Consider the following 20,094-nt stretch of genomic DNA (forward strand, 5'->3'; position numbering starts at 1 on the left):
TAAGAAGTATCACACCAGTCTGTTAATATTTTTGTTCACATTTATCGTAGGATATGTTTCAATTGTGCATCAAATAGCTAATGTATTCTTATACACAGAGGAAGTGCATGTAAGAAAACAGCAAAACCAGAAGGTAAAGATTCACAGGAAGTCATCTTTCTTTTGAGGTTTTTACAGTAGCAAGTAGCAAGCAAATACTGTAGCAAGTTTTAAATGTGAAGGTGGAAAAGATTAATGTGGATGAAATGTCATACAAAATGAGTTACTGTCTCAGTACAGCTGTGATTGGCTGTGACCCCTATACGAGTTACTTTTAGATGAAACCTATGCTCTTTTTCTCCCTCCCATCTTTCCTCTGTATTGTCCTCCTTTCTTCCCTCATTTACCCATCTCTCCTCTCTCCTCCAGACTAGCATGGCCTGCCTCTTCTAACCCCTGGTTATCTGATGTTCTTCATAAGCATTGCACCAAACTCAGGGCAGCCAAGAGAAAATTACGCAAATCAATCAGACCTGAGGAGGTCTTTGCTTTAATTTTTCTCAAGTCCACACTGGAAAATCTTAATATTTTCACAACAAGATCAACAGTGCTCCAGACATGCATAATCTTTTCAGAACATTTCATTCTCTAGGTCCCCCTCTACCACCTCCCATCACAGCTAATGATTTTGCTACATTTTTGAACCAGAACAATCAGCAGTCAGTTCTCAACCCAACACACACAGGACCCCTAACCAATTACATCCACTGCTGACACTCCACTCTTCTCCTTCTGTTGTCTCACAGAGGCAGAAGTATCCAACATTCTCCTCTCCAGCCATCCTACAACATGCCCTCTGGACCCAATCCCAGCATATCTTCTCCAAGCAATCTTATACCAGCACTTTCCCCACTGCATTCAAGCCAGCTTGGGTAACCCCACTGCTAAAAAAACTACAATTAACACATCTCTTATAGACAACTGTAGACCTATCTTTCTCTTTCCATTCATAGTCAAAACACAGATCATCAGCTCTCATTCTGCTTGACCTATCAGCTGCTTTTGACACTGTCAATCATCAGATCCTCCTGTCCACCCTCTCATTGCTGGGTATCACAGGTATTATATTCCGTTGGTTTGAATCCTATCTCACTGGTAGGTCTTTCAAGTTGGCCTGTGAAGGAGAAGTATCCAAAACATATCAACTGGTCACTGGGGTTCATCAGGGATCGGTTCTTAGACCCCTCTTCTTCTCCAAATAACACTACATCACTGGGTCCCATCATACAGGCACATGGCTTATCCTATCACTGCTATGCTGATGACACAAAGATCTACCTTTCGTTTCAACCAGATGGACCAACGGTAGCTGCCCGCATCTCAGGGTGCCTATCAGACATCTAGGCAAGAATAAAAGATAATCACCTGCAGCTCAACTTGGCCAAGACCAAGCTTCTTGTCTTCCCCACCACTTCAGCTCTACAGCATGACTTCACCATCCAGCTAGGTTTGTCTACAATTACCCCATTAACTTTGGTCAGAAATCTTGGTGTAATCTTTGACAACCGGCTGACCTTCAAAGAGCACACTGCAAAGACTGCTTGATCTTGCGGCACAACATCAGAAAGATCAGGGCCTTTCTTACAGCACAACTTCTTGTCCAGGCCCTTGTCATTTTAGGCTGGATACTGCAATGCTCTTCCACATGGACTTTCTGCAACCACAATCAAACCTCTACAAATGATTCAGAACGCAGCAGCGAGATTGGTCTTCACTGAGCCTTTCTTCATCTCCTTGCACTGGCTCCCGGCTGCAGCTCGCACAAAATTCAAGAGACTGATGCTTGCATATAGAACAGCCACAGGCTCAGCACCCGTCTAGTTCCATTAACTATTACAAAGCTACATCCCCTCCAGAAGTCTGAGATCTGCGAGTGAGCAATGCCTCGTGGTGCCTTTACAGAAAGGCTTGAAATCTCTCTCCAGAACATTCTCGTTCACTGTTCCTGGCTGGTGGAATGATCTTCCCATCCCTTTCGGGAATGCTGGATCCATGTCAATCTTCAAACAACAGCTGAAAACTCATCTCTTTCAACACTACTTGACTGGTATTATGAGCACTTGCTCTGTCTGTTTGCATCTTTAAGATGAATCGCTTTATGTATTTCATTGTAAGTTGCTTTGGATAAAAGGATCTGCAAAATGACTAAATGTAAACGTAAATGTTGTCCTGTCGATGTGATAGGGTTTAAATGTAGTCATTGTGTAAATCTGCTTCAGTGGCTCAAAATGGTGGCAATAAACAGAATAACTGATCAACTCACACACACTAAAATTCTTTTGGTCACATCTAAATCAAAATAATCCTAAAATAACAACTGCATCAGATTTTTCATGCATGTCATTGCCTTTGACCTTTATAACACATTACTTATTTTAAATTTGACAAAGACTGTTTTTAAAAACAGACACTACAAAAACTACAAAATATTTCTTTGAGATTATGATATCCACATGACATGTACTTTAAATTGTGCAATTACTTTACTACCCATTGCATGCCATGTATATAAAAATTGCTACTGCATGCTTGTGATACACATTTATACTTTGCATTTGAGTGAATAATATGACAAGAAGTATACAATGTGTGTGAATGGAAATTTGTCAAACACAGTAGCATTCATTCACTCTGGTGACTCAAATGTAAAAGATGAATAAACAATTGGATGTCAAAAATAAAGCTAATGCTAGCATATGATTGTTTGCAAAGTCTTTTCATAAACCCCTCCTACTTTAGTCAGATTAAAGTCAAATTTTGATGCAGCAAAATTTTCCGAGCATCAGTTATGAGGTCATGAAATAATTATTCTCCAAAATCAAGGTAATTATTCACAACCTGTTTTGCACAAAATGAAGACCATCTCCACCACACATGGTATTTTTAGGGATTGTTAATGCTCATAAAACCCTAAAAATGAATAGCAATTAGTCAAATCAACAGAGCTGAGAGACAAGTGCAATTATTTGAGAAGTTAGGCACCATCTCTCAATTCCAGTGGAATAGCGTAGGCGTGAATAACTGTTGTGACGTGTAAAAACATTGTGTGGAGTGATTGAGGACAGCCAGAGAATGATGTTCAGTTAAACTAAGTGCTTTCAGTACACTTAAAGCAAATGGACTTGCTTAACTTGAATGCATATAATATTAAAGTCATAAAGTAGATTGATTTCTTTTCAGAGCCCTTATTCACTATATGAGACACTGTCACTTTAAGTCTAACCACATTATGGTTTCAATTAAAACAAGACCACATTCAGTCATAAAGAAATACTATGACTTGACATGCCAACTGGCTAGGAGTTATCTGTGCATTATTTTAACAGTAATGTCACAGCAAATACAGCATCTCTTCATTCCCTAACGTGTTGTGTCACTAAGTCTGATGTGTCGTTGTTCAATGCAGTCTTTGTTAAGCCATCATCTCATTTAGTTCATTAGACTCAAGTGCCTCTTATTCATGCACAGTTTTGTAGCTCAAAGTGTTAACGGTTGAAAGTCGTGCATCACAAAGCTACCCCCATGAATACCATCTCGCTAATAAAACTAACACAATTTAAGTGTGCATATTTATGGTCCTCAATAACCCAAAAGTCTTCATAAAAAATGAGAGCTGACATGGGTAGAAGGAATCCTCCAACGTACCCCTCACGAGTCCCCTTTAATGTATGAGACGTTCCATTAAAAGGGGAGCATGTCCTCGCGAGCAGAGCTTTTAGGCTGATTAGTTACAGGAATAGAAAAAAAGGACTCCTGATGACCTTCAGTAACACTGTTGGTAGGCCTCCAACAATCTTCCAATACACACACACACGGCCAAAGCTCCAGTTGTTTAATATTCCAGCAGCAGCCCGTGGAGCCATCTCTCATTTGACATCATAATTATTATTAGGAGAGAGAAAGAAAAGGCAAATCTGCATGTTCAATTAGAGCCAGCCTTATGCCAAATAGATAATAACACACGAGATTGGCTAATGTCCTTGATTTAGAACACCTTATTCTCGCCATCATTCTCCTGCCCTTTTGTTTGCTCTCCCTCCCTGAGCACTGATGCTAGGAAAACAGGAGAAGAAAAGCTGAAATGCATTTGAAGGAGGGGGCAGTAGCAGGACATGGTCAAGAGCTCAGAACAGAACATGTGGTCTCTGAGCTACGTGATTTGCTGAAATACATGAGATACAAATGCTTGCAAAAACATTCATATCAACAATGACAGTGCTTCCCTAGCCCTGGCCATAACCCATCTTTGCTGTTAGATGGCACTAGTTGGTTGGTGAAATATTACAACCCCAAACTTTAAACCTATTGAAAAGCACAGTTGTGCAAGGCCCTAGCATTAACTTTAAACCAGGTCTGCTCCTGGAGAGACAACATCCTACAGAGAGTCCTCCTACAGAATTTATCTGCAATTGGCTCCAACAGGGTTTGTTCGTTTTAGGTTGAAGCTGAAATCTGGCCCCCTATGAGCAGGACATCCTTAATACACCCCTACCTCTGAAACTGGACATACTGACTAGTTGACAGGAATGTTAACCTACCAAAAAGTAGTATACTTCAAGTTTATTTTATTAAGTATCTACTATTTTTAAATGTGCTTTGCGTAGTATACAAATAGCAGTTTACTAATAGTATACTTGGGACTAAATTGGCCCACTTTCTAGTATAAAAAGTACTCTTTAAGTATAACAATAGTAAACTAAACAACTACACAACTAGTTTACATCAATGTTTTTAGCTTGCCCTGCAACTACACTAAAAGTGAACTTATAGGTATAATGATAGTTTACTATTTAAATACTTGTAGTAGAATTTTTAGCACACTTTGAAGTATAGTCTAAGTAAAATAGTAGTTCACTTTATATTAGGTGGCCTTAACTATTACGTACTTACATCTAAAAGTGTTCTAATTGTGTTCATATTGTTTTGCAAAACAATTCTGATGCTATTGAGGTGGATACAGATTCTGTGAGCACAGTACGGCTCAAATATATTTAGACTTTTCTGTAGTGTAAATGTAAGTCAAGTATACTTTCCTTTTGTTTTTTTAAGACGTATACTAATAACACACTTGAATAAACTTCTTTTTCATAAGGGTCCTGCAAAAATGTTATTCCAATTCTACTCTTAAAAAGCCAACTTTTAGCTCCATTCAGTATCAACACACCAGTTGGTCCTCAGGATCTTGGTTAGCTTGGTTCAGGATCTGAGGATTAGGTGTGTGAAATCTGAACATCCCTGCCTCATCCCTACACCTAAAACCTGACAGCAGTGATTGGTCGGTAGTTATGCCTTGCAAAACCTGGCCCTAACTCTAAAGCTATAGATATCAGAATGTACTGTATAGGTGGTTGGTTGGCTCTAGCAGTTCAAATTAGCTTCTGGAGGGTCACACCTGGATAAGAAGTTGCGAGTAATCCTGAAGACCATAATTAGCTGGTTCAAGTGTGTTTAATTAGAGATACAGCTAAACTCTGTTTTAAGGTGGGCTTCCAGGTGCAAGACCAATCACCCTGCCCTAAATCTACCAGAATTTCAGAGGTCAGTGACAGTTTAATGTTGTTCCCCAATCGATAAAGGATGCTGATCAAGAAACAATCTCCCTCTTGTGTGAATCACGTTATGAGAATATTTACAGATGGCTGAAAGATCATGTGATCATGTTCAAAAACTGAAACCTATGTTCTCTCCCTTTACGTAAGATCCCCATTTCCATCAAAGAAGCAAGGAAGATGATTGCCCTTAAACTTGATGATGGAGGAGGACAGTGGGATGCATCTGCAATCCATCCCGCAGCGGGGGCCTGGCGGGCAGGCTAACTCCTGCAGTGGAGTGGGCTGATAGATGAAGCCCTCTTTCCTGGCCTGCCACACGCCCAGACAGGGCAAGCTCCATGTGGGAGCAGCAGGCCCCATAAGATGATGAGCCAGACTGCAAGGAGGAGACAGGTCACAGTGGCCTCATTAACACCACCACAAATACACACACTTGCCAAGCAAGCATCACACTCAATCTCACACACTGCACTGCACTGCGAGGATGGAGCTGAAGTGTTTTTTGATCCGGGCCTTTGGTATTTCAGATGATGGGATTCAGGTAATTGTGTTTTCCTGGGGATCAGGGTCAGGGGAAATGTGAATGGCTCTTGCACTGTGGGTGGGATTCACCTGCAGTGTGCTGTGGGATTTCAGCTTTGGATTTGCCTTGTCCAATAGCTGGACAGTGCATGAAATCTGTTTCATCAGATGTTTCCCACTTTACTCAAAGGGCAATTGTGTCTTTTTCCAATTAGCAGAGCTATCATCATTTAGAGAGCACACATACCTTGCCAAGAAATTTTTTTTTCCTTTGGGTGAACTGTTCCTTAAAATTAGATGCAATGATTTGTAGATTAAAACACTTGGTCCCACTTTATATTAGTCCTTAATTACTAAGTACTTGATTAAAGCATTTAAATAATGTTATACAATGCACATATTGTGTACATACATGTTTCCACATTGTACTTAACATTTTTAAAAATGCCTACATGTCGCTACATCAATAATTACATTTATAATTACACTGTTGACACATCACATGTATCCCACTTCAGCAGCAGTAAAAGTGTCTTGCAATGTAATATAAACACAATAAGTACATTGTGCTTATTTTTTTAAAAATGTAAGGCCACCTGATATAGAGTGACCAAACAAACCCTAACATAGATTTGCTTACCAAGTCATCAACCACATATAAATTGAAACAACTCCAAAAACATCTCAACTGTAATCTTAATCACTTGGATATCTTTCTCACTTCACGTCCTGATTTTGATGAGTTAGATGTGTTCCTTTAGGTCAACAAAATATGTTGTGACCAAATCCCTACACCTAAACCTAACATTAACCAGTGATAGATGAATGACACTGATGTAAATGCACCAAACACCGACTGTAAGCCAAAACTACAAACTGGTTCTTCAAATCATTTCGGATAATCACAAAGTTGTTCCAGGAACATATCACACTTGGAAAAAACTGCCTAATGGCACACAAACACTTTGTTCTGTCTCCCATGCCTTAGTCTAAACTGCGCTGCTTTGTTGTGCTAATAAGCACTATATAGCTATGACCAAGACAACTGTGTTTCTCAATCTTCAAGTTGTGATGACATCTACTTTTTATAAAAGAGTAAATGGATTCTTTACTGCATTCCTCAGAGCCTTGCCATTACCATTTGGTAATCCTTTTCCGTTCCCTTGCTGTGATGGCTAAAATCACAGCTTTGAAAAGTATTGCAGAGCTAGCTGATTGATATTGGTAGCACTCAGGGCGAGTACCCCTTTTTGCAATAGCAGGATTCCTGTTTCAATTTTCAAGGATCCTGATAGTTTATAGAGGCTGTCAGTAAAACTCAGCTCCCCCCAGTACTGCTTTTTTATCTCATCAAACCAAGTAGGGAATATACTTCTATTCAGGGGAAACATCAGCATCTGTAATATTCAATTTACTGAGAAAGGAATGAAGCGCTTGATGTGACCGTATAATAACATGCTACATGAAGCCTGGCAATATGGATTATGTGAATAGAAATGCGCGTATGGTAAAGGAAATCTATCAAGAACCAAAGTAAATCAAAGCAATAAACGATGCACTAATGCAATCTGGAGGACGCAAACAAACACGCAAAATTATTCATGGCAGGAACCGAAGTGTAGAAACAAGCTAATACCTTATCTGAAACTTTAATATTCACTTCATAAAAAAAGCCAGACATAACTTTCAATCTATATAGAAAAAAATAGTGAAAGAATTACAGTGGTTTCATTTACACAGTTCTGACAGATAATATCGATTGCTTGTATCCCAACATGTCGCAGCTCCAATCTAGTCTTACAACAATACAAAGAGTGTTTATCTTTATGTCAAAGGAGTTAATAGTTACAATTAACAACTGACTTATGAGGCTGAACATGTGTTTTATCATTAAACATACTCAGGTTCAACAGTTAATTTGGATGTCATGGAAACCCTTTAAAACCAATTGACTTTTCTATAATTATGTCTCACTTCTCAGAAAAGCCTCTTGGGAAGCTACTTTAGATTTACATACAGCATCCGCTATGATCATATGGTACAAGATGATAAATGTAACCTTGGTAAGTCTTGTGAAAAACCGCTGCCTCTTTATGGCTACATAAATACATAACTACCTATGCATGTTAATTTACACACTTTGTTTGCAATTCATTGCCAGTGCATCGTCCCTGACATCATTAAAAGCACTTTGGTGGTGTATGCAAAATCTCAAACAAGTCGTTAACAGAAAAGCAACACATCTGCAACATGTCATATCGTCCACCATGAATTAGCACGCATGCTAAGCAGTTTAGTCCATAAATAAGTAAAGGCAACGCTAGTTGTGTGGAACCGCTACTGACAAGCATATTATTTTTACCTTTTACTGTTGATTACAAGGTAATTTCAATTCAATTCTCTTTGGTTTGCAAACAGAATAGATTATAACTTCTGGTTAATGGATGAAGTTACTTGTGTGTAAATTACCTGTTAGATCATGTCCATATCTCTCTCTGTTTCTTTCTGCACAAGTCATATATATGATGTATATAATGTATGTGAGGTGCCCTGAAGTGTTACAGTTGTTCTTTATTATTTGTTATTCTGTTATATTGTCATTCCTTATATATTTTTGTGGTTGTTAATTATATTGTGGTAGCTCATCAATGAATGTCTACTGTAAATACTTTTTTAAAGTAATCATTTATAACAATAAAAATAACTAATAACTAAAAATTTATTAATAATTTACTACTGTTACTACTCTCTTTTTTACAAACTAAGTGATGACTCAACAGTTAACTGACAGCATATAAAGAGCTTAAGCATTTTACTCCCGATATTACTTTTTCTGTCCTTGGCATTGTGATAGAAAGATCATTATGCAAAGTTGAGTGTTAGGGGATTTTCATTTGACAAAGACTTCTTTTTGTTCTGTGGAATGAAATGTGCTCTTACCTTCAGAATGGTGGGACAGGGTCAAAAGGCTCACACAAGAGGCACCGATTCCTGATCCAAAAACTGTGATGCGGTTGGAATCACCACCGAAATAGCCAATGTTCTCACTTATCCAGCGCAGAGCCTGGATCTGATCCAAAAGGCCATAATTCCCTTTAGCGGCCTGGTCTCCTGTGCTGAGGAAGCCTGTAATAGAGTGAGTGCAGTGTTAAGAGAACCTGTAACCCCCGAGGATTCTTCTGAAGGCACTGGTCAAACAAAATCATAGATTTGAACTTCTTAATTGGTCTCGCATTGCTTTTGCAATGGACTTTAGACATTGCATTGGACGGCGGATGATGCTTCACACTCTGAAGCTCAGTGAGCAGAAGTGTGCTACTCATTTTTCATTTCGCCTGGTAGATGATAAGTCCCACAAACTCAATTTGAAAGAGACACTCAATGCATGTCAAGGAAGGGTGATCTCTTTTGGATTTTAAAGCTTAAAATAAATGGCAGAGCAACGACCTTAATTTCTCCATATACTTCGGCAAGTACATAGCAATGCCTTGAAAACACAACCATTCACATTTTCTTTCACTTTTTTTTTTTGCACTGTATTGCTGTGTAGCTTGAACGAATGTTGCTATAATTATATATATATATAAATCGGACAGCTCAAGTAAAACATGCACCATAACAAAATAATAAAAGCAAATGCATAATTTGCATTGCTGTATGCACGGAACATCATTTTGCTAAGCCAGAATTTCTAGATTTCATAGCAGGGAATAGAGAAACAAGACTGAAATGATGTTCATCTACATGTTGCCTCCCAGAAGAGCTATTATTAGCACTGCTAACAGAGAAATGAATTTTCTGATACATAGAGGTTAAATGTTTTATCTGGATTGCTTCCTGTCTTCACTCCGACACTGGATGGTTAGGCTTGACAACCTGACATCTCTAGAGGGGAGGCCTCAAATTGCAGGGCTGGTGTTAACATGTGTGGCACTGTGCGTGTGTTCGTGCGTATGTGAGAGAAAACGAGAGACTGAAATAGAGAAGGGGAGAGTGGGCGAGAGAGATAAGAGGGGATTCACTAAACAGCTGTGCGACTTTAGCATGCAGCATTTCGGTGCAAACCCCTGCGTCTCATTCACTAACCACCTGCAATTCAGTTTAAGCAGCCAAAAAAAAAAAAGTGCTGTAGGGCTGCAGGATGTGTATATTAAATTAGGTCATATTTTATAGAATGTGCTATTTTGATCTTGGTCAAATGGTCAACATGCTGATCAAATAAAAAGCAGAAGAGCATTAGAATCAAAGAGAATTTCTCTCTATAATTAAGGAACCGATGAATGATGGGTAATATCAAATATATTGACAGACCAATTGCATGTAATCTCAATTTGCCAGCAGTGGCTGAAAGCTAGAAAGTAAGAAGCATGTCCGAATTCAATATTTGAACCTCCGGTCGGCCGAGTTGCCTTCATTTGGTCGCATCCTTCACTTGGTAAAAAGAATAAAAGTGCCATCTCATGAAGCGGTTGAAAGAAATAAATAAAAAAGAAAGAACTCATGATGTACGATTCCATTTCCTCCAAGATATAACTGCCGTAACATTTGCTCGCATTGAATTTCCTTGGAAGGTATCTTTATACGAAACGCAAGCGAGGCAGCTGCCTTATTTTTAGGACGTAGCTTCACATTAGCATGTTAGCATGCCGAACGGACAGTGATTGAACACCTCTTTATATCAGCAAACGACTGTAATGTAAAGGCAGTGCTGTTCCCGCATGGACAGAAAGGAAGGTTCGCTATCTTGTTCCCCAATTCCATTTTTATTGTGCTTTCATCAGGAACAAATCAATTAAACAGCATGTAATATATTAGCATATCAAATAAAGCATGTTTTTTTGAAAGGCTGCTTCCTGTACAGAGGAGCGTGCACAGATAAAGGAAATAGGTTTAAAGAGAGCAGCTTTCCTGAACATCTCAAGGGCATTGGCAGACATACTGCACTTCATTATGTCACTTTATATTGACGTAGAGGCGCACGCCGAATCAAATGCGAGTTAATTCACTTGTATTCATGCAAAACACACCGCTGCATTTTGCTTCTCAAATGCTCATTAATGAGCACAACCAAACATGCGATTATTCACTGGGAGCGAGATGTGAGACCTCACTCCAAGCACACAACTAGAGGTGGAAAAAACCAAAATCGAATGAATAATAGAATTTGACGATAAAAGATACAATAATGCATAAATAATGCAAATGTAAAATCGCTGGTATTCTTTTTTTGTCAACATCCCATCTAAAATGAAATGCCTTTGGCATACTTTATAACATAATTACGCACATGGTTTTTTAATTAAACTATTTCATTTTTATTCAATTATTTTATAATCATTTTGTTGTAATATTTCTGTTTTACATTTCACGAGTACAGTCAAACAATTAATCATGACTAATCTCATCCAAGATAGAATTTTTTTATCTTATTATACATGTGTGTGTACTGTGTATATTTCTAAAAAAAAATATATGCATGTATATATTTAAGAAAAAAATATGTTATGTTTATATATTAAATATATTTCTGTATAACATAAAATACAAGAATACATAAATGTAAAAACATTATTTTCCAAATATATACTGTGTGTGTGTGTATTTATACATATATAATAAATATACACATTACACATATATTTAATGTAAACAAAAACCGCATTCAAAATATTATTTTGCTTGCAATTAATCGTTTGACAGCATTGCATTTTGCACAACGCAACAAAATGGTCTTAAAAACAAGCAGGGATGACATGGACTGGAAATGATTCTATATAAATTGGGGTGCACACGATAAGTTGGAAACAAGATCCAGAACTATTACAGAAGACGACCCAAACCAACCCACAGGCTACATTTAAAAATATATTCTCCATGGTTTGTGGATGTATTTTAATTGGAAATGCGGTAGCAAATGTTTTCTTTAGAAAGCAATTAAGATTATATAAAGATGTTTTTTATGCATCATGGCTTTTATACAGAGCTGTTGTAGAATTTACAAACCACTGGGGTCATACCGAGGTTGGACGAGCATTTATGTTTGCTTTTGCTTCAATCTGTTATTGCTTGTTACATCACTTCGCTATGTTTATGTTGAATAGGACTCTCACGGCAATGCAATCTGCTATCTGTACATTTTCAGCATCCTATATGTCCTCTAGGGATGATGGTACTTGTTAATTTGACGATAATGCAATACATAACGATATTATTATCCCTTTGGGGGCAGGAATGTGCTTTTTACGGGCAGTTTTAATGCAGAAAAAAGGTGACTTACAATATCAGTAGTACTTAACATCACTAAAGGTGATGAAACACAGACTCTCCTTTAAGAGTTTTCGGCTTTATCTACATAGCGCTTTTAACAATAGCTCTCGTTCACAAAGCAGACTGAAAGGGGGCGAGAGCTCTTTCTCGGGCCAGTCCTGCACGTTCCCGTTCCACCATTGTAAAACACTTTTTGGCTCAATCGCACACACAGATATCGATCGATGCGGCAACAATGACATGACATTGAGCTGGTGGGAGCTGGGCAGGAGCTGACACTGGAGTATGACCACATTAAATATACAGCAAACCCACCGAGATTTCCTCACCTTCTTTCATCACTAAAGCCGTCAGGCAGATTGCACTCTTCTGTCCATCCCATGCTTCGCCCTCCGTTCATCTACGCTGTCACCTGGACGGCTCATCAGAAAGCCTCATGCTTGGAATATCAAAATATTCCACTCGCTTCTGCATTTCATGTGTTCCCAAGAGCCCAAAACATCACATGCTTAGCATTTTTAGAATTGCCTACTGTATATCAGAACGGTACTATAGACAATGCAAATGTGTGTCTGCCTCATTTACCATCCACATAAATAAATAACAATACATAGCTGCATATATCATTAGGTCAAGCTTACTATCTGCAAAAATAACAACTGAACAACTGCTGTCAGGGAATGTTATGGTACATATACATATACATATACACATATATATATATATATATATATATATATATATATATATATATATATATATATATATATATATATATATATATATATATATATATATATATATATATATATATATATATATATATATATATATATATATATATATATCTCCATATAAACATTTAACTGTAGTACTTTTACATATGAAATCGAAATACTGAACACTGCCTAATAATATCAAAGCAGTTTACCAAGGAAGTTCAGCTAGATTATTAATTCAGTGTTTGCATTTTGATTTTGCAAAATATCAATTTGCTATAGGTGATAAATCAAAATGGTGGACAGGGCCTGGGGGCGATGACACATACCAATTTTTTGCAATACATCACTATATTTACAAATAAGAACATTTTACTGCAAACTGTCTTTTCAAAATGTTTGCTTCGGGGAAACTGGTTGCTGTTTGACTTTTTTGCAGTTTAAGAATAATGTTTTGATTTGAATAAAAGCCTAAATGAAATCTCTTCATCACATGATTCCACTGCGTCTCTTCAGAAGTCTTGGATTAATCTGTTCAATTGATATGGATTGCTTTTACAACATCTTACTTGTTGAAACTTGGAATGTTGATTGCGCATACAGTACTTTCAAAGGATGGAACATTTTATGAGAATATTAAAAATGTCTTTGTTTTGCATCGAAGATCAATGAAAGTCTCGAGGCTGAGTAAAGGATGACAGCGCTTCATTTTTTTGGTGAGCTCTCCCTTTAACTTCTCTGAAGCTGAAGCCAAAATACACGATCCTCGTTACTGAGCTTAAGATAGAGGCTTTGTTAGTAATAGAGGAAGACAATATGGAAGGGAGGAAGAGGATGATGCAATGGAGTAGTAGCGTTTGACATCAGCCAGTCTGTCTTCCTCTCTTTCCTTCAGTGTGGATGCCAGCTAACAAGGCTGTCTGTGTGTCTGAACTATCTGCCAGTCTGCCCAAACTAAGCTACACAGTCATAGCCTTGACAGCCTCATAACCCCCTCCGTTCTCTCCTCGGGGCTGAATAGAGGGACTCTGGGGTGAGGATGATGAGGGAATGGGAAGGCCACCCTCAAAAAAACATAAAGAGGCAATGTGTTCCTGCTTCCCTTAAGGATTCTGGATTCCCCCGCCCCTCACTGCAGGGAAGCAATTCCTTCTTCCCAGACCTCAGCCTCCCCCTCACGCCGGTCCCTGTCAGGCCACTGAATTCCGGAAAATATGGGATTTGAAAAGAAAAAGGGCTTGGCAGGGGCGGGGAGTGCATCCCTGAAAGAGCGGGATTGCCATTTGTATCACTGTACAGTCCTCTCTTCAAAGACGCTCGCTGGCGCTTCACTGATGTGTCTGGGAAGTTGGGGGGAGGCTAGAACAAGAGAGCTGTTTTTAAGGCTCCCGGAACACTGGGGCCCATTCACAGCTCATTTCTGCCCGCTTTCAGGCCGCAACTAGAGCTTTCTATGAGAAATAGATGGGCTTCAAGCATGCAATGAATGGTATTTGAGAAAACACGGGGTGAGGCTTGTTTTTCTGTGAATTGCTGAGATGGTTTACATATTCACAATGCTGAGGTCCACTTTGTTAGAGTTGTATTCATTCATTATCATTCATTCTGTTGCGTTTCCTGGTGGTTTCATAGGTTTGGTGAATTATAATGATAATGTCAAGAGAATAACATTAATAACATTTAACTATATTTTTCTTTATACCTTGAATACACACTTAATAATTTAAATGGAAGGTAACACTTTATTTTGAGACTTCATTTCAATAGTCCCCTTCAGACATTCTACTAACAATAAGCAACTTTGCAACTACATGTCAACTAGCAGTCATTAGAGTATTAGTAGACTTTATTTTGAAAAATGATTTTGATGGATACACAACATAAAACATACTGACTATGAGAAATATTATATTTTATAAGTGTATTAGTAGAACTTATTCTACTAACCCTAATCAAGTCTACTCTGAGAGTCAGTAGACATATAGTTGCACATGAATGAGAATTAGTTGACATGTAGTTACAAAGTAATTTATAGTTAGTACAATGTCTAAAGTGGACTATCAAAATAAAGTGTAACCGATGCTCTTGTTACATATTCTTAGTTTTATAATATCAATATATTATGCGAAATTACATGCAAGTAAACCTAAACCAAACTTTTATCCTAACCCTAACTATATAGTAAGTACTTGTAGTTATTTAATATTACTCAGTACTTAAATGTTTAATTACAATGGAACAAGGTCACCTTAAAATGAAATGTAATCAGATTGAGAATCTGAAATAACTTTGCCATGTCACAAAAAGGTCAAGTTATCAGTCACTTATTTCTTTTATTTTTTGATTCTTGATTTTTTTGGCCTCCTGCATTGACTTTTAGACACTGCGGTTGATAAAACAGAATCGATCGCCATCCGAGGAATTGCATTTAATTGAAACACACTAAAAAAACTTCATCCATTTAAACAGCTCTCATTGACCGATTCAAGATGGCGGCAGAACTGATATGGAGACGTTGAACATTAATATACCTGTGAGTCCTATATATCCATTTGGCATTTTGGGCTTATTAACATGTTAATCACAAAAGGGCCATATTCCAGTCACTGCCGATTTGTGATTTATTTTTGAAGAAACAACCAAAAACGAACACCACATCATTGACCTATACATCATATAATTCCATCATTTATCAACGAGTTGTGTGTGATTGAGTGACTGGCGTGGAAATAATGACTGCAGATATATGACAGGACAGCATTAGAGGAATGTCATACCTAGATTTAGATGAGCTCTGACAAGACCGCCTTTCCATCTTTGAGCTCTTAATAACAGTAAGAGCCCTAGACGTGACGAATCTCAGTCCAAACTCTTTGCTATTAGATGAAACAACCAATGTATCTGTACAGGAAATGCATTCCTAGAATTTAGATTTTCAGATCAGCCGAAATGAGCAGTTGATGAGATTGCAATGGACATGCAATTTCTAAGGTATTAAGCACATTCACCTCAAAGACACAAAAACCTGTCATATTTATGTGCCGTGGTGGAACGATGCAAACCAAAACTCATATTGTTGATAGGCGAGGATAAACGACCCGGGAAATTTGGGACTGATAAAACAGATTGCTCGCGCTAAAGTCCAATGCCTTTAGGAGCATGCAGTAAGCAGCGTAAAGTAAATCAGGGTGCTTATGGGCCAGCTGTTAGCCATCCCGTCCTGTGACAGCACTTCTCTTAATCTGATTACATGACATGCTCTCTCTCTGGGCAGGCAGGAACCCTGTGAATGACAAAAGAGTGGTGCGCATTGAACGGCCCTGCTCTCATGGAGCACTTCCCAATCAATCACATCCAGCATTGAATGGCACTGAATGGAAGTGTGTGTGTCAGGGTGGGGGCGACTCGCTCTGCATCTCAAAGACAGCAAAAGGCTTTTACGCTAAGTGTAAGCTGCAGCCTGAGAGCTACAGGAGTACGAAACTGTTGCGTACATCAGACGGGGGGGGGGGTTATCAAAGCAAATCAGTCTAAGGGAGCTGGCGTACATGGTCACATTTCAGAGCATCTTCAAAGTGCTGCTCGCCCCCGATCGCAGGTGGGAGCTGCAATTTCATCTCCTGATAATGAGAGGCTTTGGGAAGCGGGGGGGTCTTCAGCTCAGAAGTTTGAAGAAAAGCAAAACTCCAAATGCTGTGGCGCCGCTCATTTTTCGGGTCTGACAGCCTGCTTTGATAAGACTTTTCTTTTTTTTTTTTTCTGTCATCCTCCGGTTCCAGCTTATTCTCAAAGGAGTAGTTCGCTTGCAAAGTTATAACGATGAGAGCGTTTACTCACTGCGATGTTATTCCAAACCTTCATGGCTTTTGTCATAGCATTGGCTTTGTCATACTTCCTATTGACTTGTATGATTGTCAAGCCAAGCATGATTGTATATATAGAAGCAAGATATTTATGCACTTAGTATGCATATAGTATGAATAGGTAGGATATAGGAAGACTGATGTGTTTTACAAAAACAGGAATAAAGGTATGACGTCTAAATCGCATAAGCTTTGCGTTGATGTATGGTTTGTTAGGATAGAACAATATTTGACTAAGATAGCTATTCGAAAAACTATTTGGTATCTGAAAGTGCAAAAAATCTAAATACTGAGAAAATTGCCTTTAAAGTTGTCCAAATGAAGTCCATAGCGATGCATATTGCTTATCAAAAATTAAGGTCAGGATAACTCATAATGTGGACGTTGCTCACTGTGTGGAATTTACCCTACAGCATCATACATAAAGTAATTTTCACCGAACATCCTGCTGTTAAAAATAAGTTTGAATGATGAGAGCACATGGCTTCAAAAAGACATGTACCATCCAAACAACAAAAAATAAGGCTGTCATTAAAGGTTTAAAAGTTATCATTAAAAAATACCCTATGGAGAAAATGAACAGAGTTTTAACTTGCTGAACCTGCATGCTGCACGCTGCTAAAACTTAACTCTTTACCCACCATTTACAGAATTCAGATCAATTTTCTGGTTTTCCAATTTAATAATTTTTTTTTTACTTTCATACGGTAGGAGTTGCTATTGCGTGTCTTCTAAAAAATATCACTGGATCAAAACATGGGGAAAATGAAACACAAACAAGCAATCACATGCTGTATTTAAGCAGATGCATATGTAAAATACATACAACAACATACAAATGAAAACTGTTATCTGCATAAAATATCAACCCAACTTTATGGCTGTAAAGCTCTGGTGGTGTTAATGGACACGATAAACTACAGTACATATATGTTGTGATCAACATTTTAATTTGACTTACCCTTTGAAAAAATTAATCTCTTTTTTTAATTTAGCTGTTTTTTTTAGTTACCTAATGCATATTTAGACATTTAAAAATGCTGCCAGGGGGTCATGACATTTTTGTGAAAATCATCAAAAATGCTGGCGTTGGCATTATTAATTTAATTACATTTTTATTGTTTTATTATTTTATTTTATTTTATTTTAAATGCTGGCTGCGAAAGAGTAATTAATCAAAGTCCTTGTTTGAGGACCAAAATTACTCACTGAAAATCTTTTTTCTACATCTCTTTCATCTCATTGTTTGTATCATTCGGCTCATGTCAAAAGCACATCATTTTTGAAGTTTGATATATTACGGCCTGGTTATATGTGCATTTGCATGAAAACATTTTTACAAAACGGAGGTGAGTAGTTGAAGCGCGCCATTTTTTTTGTCATTTCTAACATCAGATAAATTCTTCAGTTAATTATCAGCAGATTTTAATGGATTTCATTCCAGGTGGTTGCTGTGGGCGTGGCTTGTGGTTTTGCTCGTCCCGAGTCTTGTGTTTTGCTAACACTTTGTCTGGAGTCGAAGGTGAAAACATCATCCAACTCATTAGGGGGCTGTCGAGCGTTGGGCTACCGGCAGAGCCAGAGTATTCTCCTACTGGATGGGCAATAAAGGAGCGCTACACCGCCACTCTTTCTTGCCAAGTCCCTTTCCTCCATCAGCGGAGCAGGCATGGAAAAGCAGCCCACACCACAGCTGTCCAGCTCTACAGAAGATTACAGGGGAAGCTGCCCGCTGCCTCCCAGTGCGCTCGTGTTCGAATGTGCTGGGAGTGACGGTGTGCGGTTGGGAGGTATGGATATTAATCACGGAGAGCGGTGCAAGCCTGGGCCTGCTCTGGAAGATGGATGTGGTGTGAGTACGGTGATGTCACCCTGACGAATGGCTTGGCGATGTTGGAGGAGACTTGCACATCGCCTCTCATTTCAATTAGTTCCCAAGCACTACTACCTGCTTCTTCCTCTTACGCAGGTTAGAAACACACACACATACGCATTGCAAACACGCACCATTCCTCTTCGCTGGCCGTGGACCAAACTCACCTTTATCAAGCTGAAGTGACAGTAGTTTTTCTTAACAGGCTGCACTGATACGCAATCATTGCTCAGGAAACAGTTACTTCACATTAATGGCGCAGTAATTTGTAGTCCTCTATTGTTGCTGTCATTGCAAAATGAAGCTCTGTCTCTATCTACTCAACGCTTGCTGCTGAGAACTGTTTATTTTCCCATGACTCTATAAAGTACTATAAAGTAATTCAACCTACACAGACACCAGAACAGGTTCCAAAGTCTCCAAAAGGCAACGTAATCTTGAAATATCTACCCTACATTAAGCTCAAAGTTTGTCGGGTGAAAAAAATCAATCATAATATAAAAAAGTGGCCCTGTTGACTAGTGAGGCACTGAAATTTCAGCAACCAAAATGATTTGAAGAGCTGAAATCACTGACTTATCTTAAGGTGTGTATTGGCTTTAGACATAAACTACAGCCTATAAAATCCCAAGCTCAAATTTCTGCAAACATTACTTAAATGACCCTACTTTTTAAAAACCACAAGCTTTGTGCTTTGACATTTAAACGCTGAGGATTTGTTTTATATTAAAATGAGCAGTGTTACTCTGAAATTCAAAAAATAAATATAGTATGTATATATATATATCTATATGACAAATATATTAAAAATGGTTCTCGCCAAATTTGAACCCAAGCTCTTATAAAAATCCTTATACTGGGTTCATCATCACTTAGGGAAGATCAAAAATACTTTGAACAGGCATTTAATGTAATGCCTCAATTAAATCCAGTAGTGTTTTTTAAATATATATATATATATATATATAGTATATATATATATATATATATATATATATATATATATATATATATATATATATAAGGCAAAACATCATAGCAAAAACACAGCTTTTTCCCCATAAGAAGATTGGTTATTGATTCAGCAGAGCTGGTTGGTTGGGTTCAGGGCTTACATCTCTTTATTGGAGAATTTAGTGAAATGTCTATAAAAAAATAAATGGGGGAAATAGCTCCAGAAATCATACTGCAGAAAAAGTGAGTGGACACTTGATGAACTCGATTTGGACCTTTGTGGGATGAACAATGGACTGAAACCT

General features: G+C 38.1%; 1 protein-coding gene across 2 annotated transcripts in view; it reads right to left on the bottom strand.

The window, feature by feature from the left end:
• The window catches only part of nlgn3a (neuroligin 3a), a 149,129-nt gene that overhangs the window by 48,837 nt on the left and 80,198 nt on the right, over nt 1-20,094 (bottom strand). For both annotated transcript variants that reach the window (XM_043257594.1, XM_043257595.1), the window contains one exon: nt 9,054-9,239. In XM_043257594.1, coding sequence (XP_043113529.1) covers nt 9,054-9,239 — 186 coding nt within the window. The remainder of the gene's footprint in view (nt 1-9,053; nt 9,240-20,094) is intronic.

The sequence above is a fragment of the Puntigrus tetrazona genome, chromosome 14, assembly GCF_018831695.1.
Source record: "Puntigrus tetrazona isolate hp1 chromosome 14, ASM1883169v1, whole genome shotgun sequence".
Classification (NCBI taxonomy): domain Eukaryota; kingdom Metazoa; phylum Chordata; class Actinopteri; order Cypriniformes; family Cyprinidae; genus Puntigrus; species Puntigrus tetrazona.